This window comes from Orycteropus afer, unplaced genomic scaffold, assembly GCF_000298275.1.
Source record: "Orycteropus afer afer isolate SDZICR_OR568_19922 unplaced genomic scaffold, OryAfe1.0 scaffold00385, whole genome shotgun sequence".
In the NCBI taxonomy this organism is placed as follows: Eukaryota; Metazoa; Chordata; class Mammalia; order Tubulidentata; family Orycteropodidae; genus Orycteropus; species Orycteropus afer.
In genome coordinates, this window is record NW_006921972.1 from 1,047,431 (window position 1) to 1,057,171 (window position 9,741).

At 45.2% G+C, this 9,741-nt stretch overlaps 1 protein-coding gene across 1 annotated transcript in view; it reads right to left on the bottom strand.

The window, feature by feature from the left end:
- The window catches only part of ATP9B (ATPase phospholipid transporting 9B (putative)), a 285,800-nt gene that overhangs the window by 74,039 nt on the left and 202,020 nt on the right, over positions 1–9,741 (bottom strand). Inside the window, exon 12 of the mRNA XM_007953302.1 lies at positions 2,632–2,774. Within this exon, the coding sequence (XP_007951493.1) occupies positions 2,632–2,774 (143 nt within the window). The remainder of the gene's footprint in view (positions 1–2,631; positions 2,775–9,741) is intronic.

A 9,741-nucleotide genomic window follows, 5' to 3' on the forward strand; every position in this document is an offset into this window, starting at 1 on the left:
GTCCTGCACACACGCACTTAGGTCTTCTTAGGTTCCCTGCACACACGCACTTAGCTCTTCTTTGGTGTCCTGCACACACGCACTTAGGTCTTCTTTGGTGTCCTGCACAGACGTGCTTAGGTCTTCTTTGGTTCCCTGCACACACGCACTTAGGTCTTCTTTGGTTCCCTGCACACACGCACTTAGGTCTTCTTTGGTTCCCTGCACACATGCTCTTAGGTCTTCTTAGGTTCCCTGCACACACACACTTCAGTCTTCTTTGGTGTCCTGCACAGACGTGCTTATGGCGGCTTTGGTTCCCTGCACACACACACTTCAGTCTTCTTTAGTGTCCTGCACAGACGTGCTTATGGTGTCTTTGGTTCCCTGCACACACGCTCTTAGGTCTTCTTTGGTTCCCTGCACACACGCACTTAGGTCTTCTTTGGTTCCCTGCACACATGCTCTTAGGTCTTCTTGCTGTCCCGCACACATGCACTTAAGTCTTCTTTGGTGTCTTGCACACATGTACTTATATCTTCTTTAGTTTCCTGCACACATTTGAAAACTTATATCCATAGCAGTCTCACACATTTTGTTTGGATTTACTTTTTGTGACTTGGCATTTTTAGTATCATGTTTCCTAATTGTTAGTGGTACAGAAATACCATTTATCTGAGTACTGGGCGTACATAACTAAGCTCTTCTATGATCCAAAAGAGTCCTGTTAAGCAACTCAGGGTTTTCTACGCAGCACTGCTTCATGTGTTTACTCAGGGACGTTCCTCATGCTTTTCCTTTCCTTCATGCTGGTGGTTCTTGGTTTTCTGATTATATTTGTTAACAAAGACCAGGCAGATGAGTGCAGAAACACGTATGGGTTTCCCTGCAGTTACATAAATCTTAAGGTCTATTTCCTGAGTGGATGGGCTGTCAGAGGTTCCATGTAAGCGAAAGACATGCTAACATGTGACACTCCATGTTGTTTAGGAAGTCCCTGTCCAGGCTGAGCCTGCAGTTACCCCATGGCTGTCGGCTTCTCCAGGCCTGCAAGGAAGGACCTGATAGGCTGTCTCATGAGCTGTCCTTCAACTCATGTGCTCAGAGACTGCACCTGGCTCAAACCACACAATGCCACCGCCAAATGCTGTGTTTTTTGGAAAGCTTCCTATATCTGTGTAGAGTCTTATTTTGAGTTTTGGCACTTTCCTGTTATCTACTGTTGCTGTAGGTCTAGTCTTTGAAAGTACTTCTAGTCTGTTCAGTGACGCTGGGGAGGGAAAATTCTAATGCTTTTTCTCTCTCTCTCTTCTTAAACCAGAAGTCCCTAAAATTTTTTTTTTTTTTTTTTAAGTATCTAGATTTATGTATTGGCCTTACTTGAGCAAGTTGCCCAACCTCCTCCCAAAGATAAGTCCGAACAAAACCAAAACATCCATTAACTGGATTTCTATCGGGATCTCTCAGAACATGACTCTCCTCTTCAGGACCAGTGGGTTTCTCCATCCACTGGTCTTAGCTTGCACTTCTTGGTAGTGTCTGGTCATTTTCTTCCTACATGCCTTACACATTCTACAGGCTGACGCTTCGCTATCCTGGAGGTACTTAAGTGACTATGAATGAGCCTATCTTCCCCTTGTGTGTAACATGTAAAGGGGGTTGTTTTGTTACCTTACTCTGACTCACTGCTTTCCTTAATTCATAGTTGTAGTAGGTATCCGTTGATTTCCTTGGTTGACTACTGAACCTGAAAATCTCTGTTTCTTTTTTTTATCATATCTCGTTTCAATTTCTTGTCTTATTGCAATGGCTAGCGCTTCCATAATGTTAACAGTGCTATCAGCAGGCTTCTTAATGACTTATTAAGAATTATATTATATAATATTATATTTTATATAATAATTATAATAATATAATTATTATTTTCTTATTGAGGATTTTTCTAATATTTTATTCTTAAAAATGAGGGTGACTTTTGTTTCAGACATATTTTCTTTATCATGTTAAATAAGGATTCTTTCATTTACAGTTCACTGAGAATTTTTAAGAATTTAAATACTGAATCAATAAGTCAAGGAGTGATTTTAACTCTCACAGATATCTTTTGTCCTGGCTTTGATTTGTGGGTCTTTTATTTGGTATGTTAAAACTGACAAGAGTTCTATGAGGAAAAACAAACAAAATGAAACTGAACAGCATCTTGGACATGGGGCCTTAGTGTGGGGTAAATATTTTGTAGTAAAGCTCATTAAGAGGTTATCATCAAAATACCAATTTCACAAAACTTATTCATTCTTATTGCCTTGTAAGCACTGACAAGTTTCATTCCATAATGAACAAACATGCAATTTTTGCTCTTAAGATGCCACTAGAGAGGTGTTATAAGACGGTAGAAGATTCAAAGTGACAGAAATACATAAGGTCAACCTCCCAGACTCTAACATCTTGCTAACTGGGACGACATCACATATAGTAGAAGATGAAGATGAGGCTGAGCAGAAGTTTCCACGAGTCTGAAAAGGTCTAAATGTGAATTTCACATTCTGTGCTATTCCACATGTGCACCCATACACGGGGATAGGTAAATAGCATGAGGATTTTTGATGCAATGCTGAGCAGCTTAAGAAAAGGTGAACAGACTGTCAGCAGTACCTGTCTTGTCTGTCAGTAAGTACACCAAGCGCCCCAGCTCCTCAGGGATGGTACTGGTGCGGACGACTGTCCCGGGGATGTCCTCATCTCTCATGATCATCCACCCGTAGGCTGCTTTGCCCATGTCCAAGTTCACTCGTAAGCTGTCAAATAAAACATATCACAGCATTTAGAGGTATCCAAGACCATACAATGTTTTTCCACATACATGTCTTTAGTTATAGGAACTGTCTTTAACTTTATATTGAGATGGAAACATAACTGGGTTTTAGACTTTAAGTGAGTTTGTGGACATTTAAGTCAACAAATGGTCTACACCCCACATAATGCTCAGAGGTGAAAGTAAAATAGGTAACTCATAGGCCGGGCTCAATCAGTTTATAATTCTAGACAGGACCGAAAAAGGAAGGATGTTCTAAGTGTCATCGTTTAGGAACGAAGTTCTGTAGGTGCTCACAGAAGAGCACTCCCACATGTCTGTGAAAAGCAGATGGTGCTGTCCTGGGAACAGATACTGAAGTGAGTGCTGATGCACACCACGTTCTGAACAGGATGCTCCTGTGTGATGCCATGGCTGCCAGGGTGTAAGCCGACTTCCAGGATGAAGACTGATCGGGGGACAGGGAGCTCTTGAGGGCAGGCGTGCTGTCTGAGAGCAGACAGGCAGACGGGGTGGGCTTAGGACACCACAGAGGACGGGCCTCCCCGCAATGCCAGGCTCTGAATACTGTTTGAAGATGTACTGTTTTCTCAGTAATTTGGTTTAAAATAAGAACCAAGACTTCCGGGCATCCATTCACTCACATGAGGACCTGCCCACCCAGTCTCAGCCCCTGTAGCTCATCCTGGAGCTCCCAGCAGATCAAGACTGACTCCACCTGCCTCCCAGCTCACAAGTACATAGTCCATTCCATCCGGCACAGAGTCACAGCAGCATGTGGAGCAGAGACAGTGGGCGCGGGGAGGCACGGAGGGTGCATGCTGGTGGGGAGGGTGCATGGGGAAGCATATGCTGGGGGTGTGTGGGAGCAGAGCTCCAGCCTCTGGGGTGTGCCCTGGGGCTCCAGGCAGATCAAGACCCTCAGCTCCTTCACTTGGGAGGCAGCTGGCCTAGCTCCCAGCTCGACAGTTTCCACACCAGTGTGCTGAAATAGCTCAGAGTCTCTGCAGGCCTACATAAGGCTGAAGACACCAGAATTCTACAATTACACTGTATACTAGCATTTCACAGCAGCCACACAGACGTGCTCCAACAATCACACATGGACCAAGCACTATGTTGCCAGTTAGTCATTTCTGTTACTTCTAAGCATCCCATGTGCAGAGATAATGCGACCCTGGCAGGTCTGCAGACAAGCTGTTCTCCTCCTCGTGAGTGAGTTGTAGGAAGAGGGAGGTGACAGACAGCATTCCCACCTCATCCTGCCTTGAAGGAGAGTGTGCCACGGAGTCCAGGGCCCAGCAGGCGGCCTTCACTCTGGGCCCTGACCAGCGGCCACCAGGGCACCTTCCACCAGCCCTGGCACTGACAGTGCCTTCTTCTCTGACAGCCCACTTTCTCTAGTATCGGGCCAAGGTCTCTGCTCCCCAGACGCTTTTCTACCACCTAGCATGCACTCATTCCCTTGCCATCATTCCTTCTCCAGCCCAACATTCAGGACCATGAGAAAAGCCACTTGCTGCTCTGACCCTTGCCTCTCTCGTCCCTGGTTCCTCATTCATTTAATAAAAGCCCAACTGCTGTGAACCAACCATCTACTGACTCTGCCTGGGACTCAGGTCTCTGCTTAAATTTTCATAGAACTATTAAATGGATACCACTAGCAATCCTACTGCAAGGCACTCCTCGCACGTCCAACAGCCTTCCTCACCTGGCCTGCTGACACTCAGCAGCCCTGCTGGGGCCTGGGGAGATCAACTCCCAGGGCCACATGGGACCAGCATGGGGCCAGAAGCGTTGGGAAGGACGAGGACCAGAACCAGCATGGGAGGAGTGGTCAACATTCCAAGAGCCCTGCAGCATCCCGGTCTCCTTGCTCACACCTGCATCACCCTCTGGACTGATGGGAGGGAGGGCCCTTGGGCTCAGTGCCGAGCTGACCACTTATCCACTGTAATGCTCTACGGTCCAGGTCCTTCTTCATTCCATTCTCTAAAGTAAGCGACGTATGATTAACAAGTGCATTCTAAGGCTCCCCATCAGTGTAAAAGGGAAATACAGGATCATGTGTTATACCCTTGAGGTGGACAAGACCCTGTGAAATCTGACACAGGAGGGAGAAGATGGATACCATTCATTACGTTAACACTAAGACCCTGTACTCCAGAAAGATCCTAAGAGGCAAGTCATAGACAGGAGAAAACATTTTCAGTCTGTGACACACAAGCCAAAACCCAGACCCACTGCCATCCAATCCATTACTATTCACAGTGATGCCAAATAGGTTCCCAAGGCTGTGCATTCTATATGGAAATAGACTGCCTCATCTCCCTCCCATGGAGCTGCTGGTGGGTTTCAACCACTGACCTTCTGGTTAGCAGCCAGCTGCATTCCCACCACTCTACCAAAGCTCCTTACAATATATACAAAGGGTTAACTGTGACCTGTCGCCACTGAGTGGATTCCAACTTACAGCGACTCTACAGCACAGAGTTGAACTGCCCACAGTATTTCCAAGGGTGCAGTCTTCACAGAAACAGACTGCTTCATCTTCCTACCATGGAGTGGCTACTCAGAACTGTCGACCTTTCAGTTAATAGACGAGTGTTTAACCACTGCGCAGTCAGGGTCCTTCATACAAAGGGCTACTTCCCAAAATACACTAAAGAAGTCTGACAAGTCACTAAGAAAAGGTCAAATGACCTACAAAAAACTGACCTAAGGTAAATCATAGAGAGGCATTTCCCACTAACCAATGACACTTGAGTAGACATGTGACTCCTCCACTAACTCAAGTAAGATGCCACTTGATTCTTCTACCCTCAAAGATTGGCAATAATGAAAAGGCTAGTAAGCATCAGCCATGAGTGAGAATGTGGGGAAACAGCAGCATGCCTTTAGAAGAAGGGGGCAACACGCAGACGTGTGCGGCTGTCCTGACTCCCACAACCTGGCTGCCAAGAGTGTGCACAGGAAGCGGTGTGAGCACACGAGTAGCACTGACTACCCGCCAGCAACAGAGTGAGTGTCCCAACTGCCCATTGCCTGGTGCAGTTAACACGTAACCAAGGAAAAAGCAAGTGGCAAGTAGAGTTCGTGACCTTTCAACATCCACAAACATTTGATACTGTCTGGTCTACACACAGGCCACAAGGCTGCACTACCTCCAGTAAAGAGGACACACGCATGTCAGGAAAGCGGTGTGGAGGACAGGGCAGGCCTACGACGTGCTGAGATGATCTGATGCAAACGTTGAGTGTGGTTGATTACAACACAACAGTATTCGTCAGGAGCCTACAGTCTTCTAACTGGTTTTACAAGGTTCACAACTTAACAATCATATGCTGGGTCGTCTATCTTTGTGGTCATTTTCGCTACAACCCTGGAAAGCAGGGCTTAAAAGTCAGGGCCCGTGGGAATCCTCCAGGTCTGGACACTCAAACGCCTTCAGGGTCTGACACCGCTTGCAACAATTTGCCAGAGCATAGCTCCGAGGCCGCAGCTCAGTGTTTTCTTGTGCCTAGCTTCATTCTACCACATAAGCATTGCTGTTAGGTACTGCTGAGTTGGTTCTGACTCAGTGACCCTGTGTACAACAGAACAAAATACTACCCAGTCCCGTGCCAGACTCACAACCCTTGCTATACCTGAGCCAATCGTTACAGCCACTGTATCAGTCCATCTTGTTGAGGGTCTTCCCCATTTTCACTAACCCTCTACTTTATAAAGATACCATGGTATCCTTCTCCAGGGACTGGTCCCCTCTGGTAATGTGACCACCTCCCTTCCAAGGAGCATTCTGGCCTGTGGATCAAGACAGACTTGTTTGTTCTCCTGGCTATTCCTTGCCAACACCACAATTCAAATATATCAACTCTTCTTCGGTTTTCTTTACTCAATGCCCAGCTCTCATATACATAGGAAGCTGCTGAAAATACCACGGCTTGGGTCAGGTGCACCTTAGTCTTCAGAGACATCTTTGCTCTTCAGCACTTCAAAGACGTCTTCTGCAGCTATCTGCACAGTGCAATGCGTTGTCTGATTTTCTGACTGCTGCTTCCATGGGTGCTGATTGTGGATCTAAGTAAAATAAAATCCTTGGCAACTTCAATCTTTTCTCCATTTATTGTGATGTTGTCTACTGGTCCAGTTGTGATGATTTTTGTTTTCTTTATGTTAAGAAGTGATCCATACCAAAGACTACAGTCTTTGATCTTCATCAGTAAGTGCTTTAAGTCTTCTTCACTTTCAGGAAGCAAGGTTGTGATGTTTGCATATCACAGGTTCTTAATGAGTCTTTCTCCAATCCTAATGCCATGTTCTTCTTCATACCATACACAGGATGTACTTAAGCCGTCTGAAATTGCTGGTATTCAACCACTCCTGCCTTAAATGCCAACTCCCATGGCTCATTTTCTGAATAAATGTAAAGTCGAAGAACACTCTCTAGGGGTCAGTCAGTGAAGAAAGTCTGCAGATAAGTTACAGAAAGTCAAAATAAGAATTTGATTCATTCACAGAGCTCCCATCTTAAACATGAAATGAACTGTTCTCGTCAGAAAGAAAATCTTTGGTGATGTACCCAGACAGCTTAACCAGCACCTCACCATCTTTGGCCGTTTATGATCCCATCAGAAGAGCGGGACAAGATGATGGGCAATACCTCCATGAAAGGAAGGTGGCACAGAGTTGCATGTGCACCCTGGACGACAGAAGACAGTGGCTCCTGGAGTGGCTACCCTCTTCATGGAGGTACGGTCAGTGGACAGCTGGTGCTGAGGACAAGAGGGTGAGCCCACAGGCTGGACTTCCCGTTTCCTCATATTTAACGCTGGGACAGAAATGACACCTGAGCTGGACTGAAGTGAACGCTCCTAGGAGGTAGGCTCCACGGTTCGTGCTGCAGTCACGTGTTCAGAGGTCAAGAGTGACCTTCCCCTACAAGGAGCCCCAGGTGCCCCTCTGAGGGAGTTGTAATTTTAGATCTTATCCCAAACAATGGGAAACAGAATTCCCATGATAAGACATTTCATCAAAGTGACCAACCTCCCCTCAGGGACCAACTGAGCCTGGGAATGAAGGCTGAGAGGAAACCAAGGCTACTTCATCTTGATTCCCTCTCTCATATTTCATTCTGTGCCCAGCTGAGATGTTTCCTGACATGCCATGGGTAGGCAGGGGGTACGTCCACCCAAAAGTTCCACAGTCAAGGGGAGAGATGGCCACGGACAGCTCCTCCCACCTTCACACCAGAACATTCTGCACCTGGGAGCCATCTTCCCTGGAGCTGACCAGAAGTACTGTTACATGAACACATACACAACTGAAGCTAACGTCTCCACTCTGTCCCCTTCCCTCCATCCCCTTCCTATGCCAAACAGGCAAAATAAGAACACACTTACTCCTTCTCAGTGACTGGAGGGCTGAGCCACCTGGCCCCAGCCCAGACCTGGGGGTACCCTCAGGTCTTTCTTCCATCAATTCCACCTCCCAGATATCCCTAAACCAGCCTTCTGCTTACCATTGAGAGGGGACATGGATCCCTGCAGCTCACAGGCTTTGATGTGGGGGTGACAATCTCATACCTACAACAGATGTGATCTGAGTGCAGTGAGACATCTGGACACAGCTGCGTGTTGGCAAGGTGATCAAGGGGATGAGGTGAGATGACCCAAGTGTGAGCATACACTAAATCAGTGGCGCAGATCTGACACTCTGGCGTTACGCGGTCAGAGATGACATCATGGAGGAGGTGGACACTGGATGACACTGGAGTGGTCAGGACTCTGGCAAGGGGTAGGGGTGTAGGGTGTGCAGCCAGTCAGGGAGGTGAGTGTTCAGCAAGGGGCTGGAGGTGGGGGCATGCAGGCATCACGCAACTGAAGAAAGGCAGATATGCGCCCAAACTCTGTCACAAGTGCCATTTAATCCCTTGAGTGTCCATTACGAGGGACAAAAGGACAAACGACATGCAGTAATTATCTAATGAGCAGGAAAATCTGTAAAAGGTGTGAAAGGTGCTGATACTGGAATAAGTACAATTCTCGACCATGGTATTCCACTTTTGAGTAGGCACGGGAGGATCAGGATTGGAAATAATCAAAGTGATATTTCAGAACAAGAAAACTGCACCTCTGTGTTCAAGATGGACTGAACCACAGATGGACTGGAGGCTGAAGTAGAGACATGACATTAGAAAATCAGTCAATGTGATTTATCATGCTAAAATACAAAAAAAGAAAAGTTTAAAGATAAGAAATTATCCACTGATTTAGAAGACATAAGTTTAAAACTTTTAACATGCATTCATGATTTTAAAACACTCTTAGCAAAACAGGAACAAAAGATTTACTTAATATATGAAAAGGTTTTTTTATTAAAAACCTACTGCAGACGTAATGAAACGTGGAAAGTTTTGCTTTTGAGGTAGTCCATTACGACTCCTTCAATTTAACATTATACTGGAGATCTTTGTTGGAATAACAATATGAAGAAAAAAAGTGGTGTAAGGAATTGGAAGAAAAAAGCAAAGTTGGCATTATTTATTGATGGTATAATTATGTATACAGAAAATGATGCTCAAGATATACATATATATATATACACACACAGATATACATATATATATATAGATATATAAAGTATACAGATATATGTATAATGTATACAGAAAATTATATACAAGATGCTCTAGATTAATGATTACAATCAAGAGAGAATTCAGCAAAATTGTTAGATTCGATCAGTTTATAAAAATCTACTTTATTTCTCTATATAGGCAACCACAAACAGAAGAGTTCTTTAAAGAGACACTACTGACAACAGCATTTAAAAACGACCAAAAGCTCTCACTAGCTGTGCAAGACTCCTCTGGAGAAATTTTTTTTTTTTTTTTTTTTAGGGTTTGGGTGAAGATTTACAGAGTAAATTCACTTTTCATACAGCAGTTC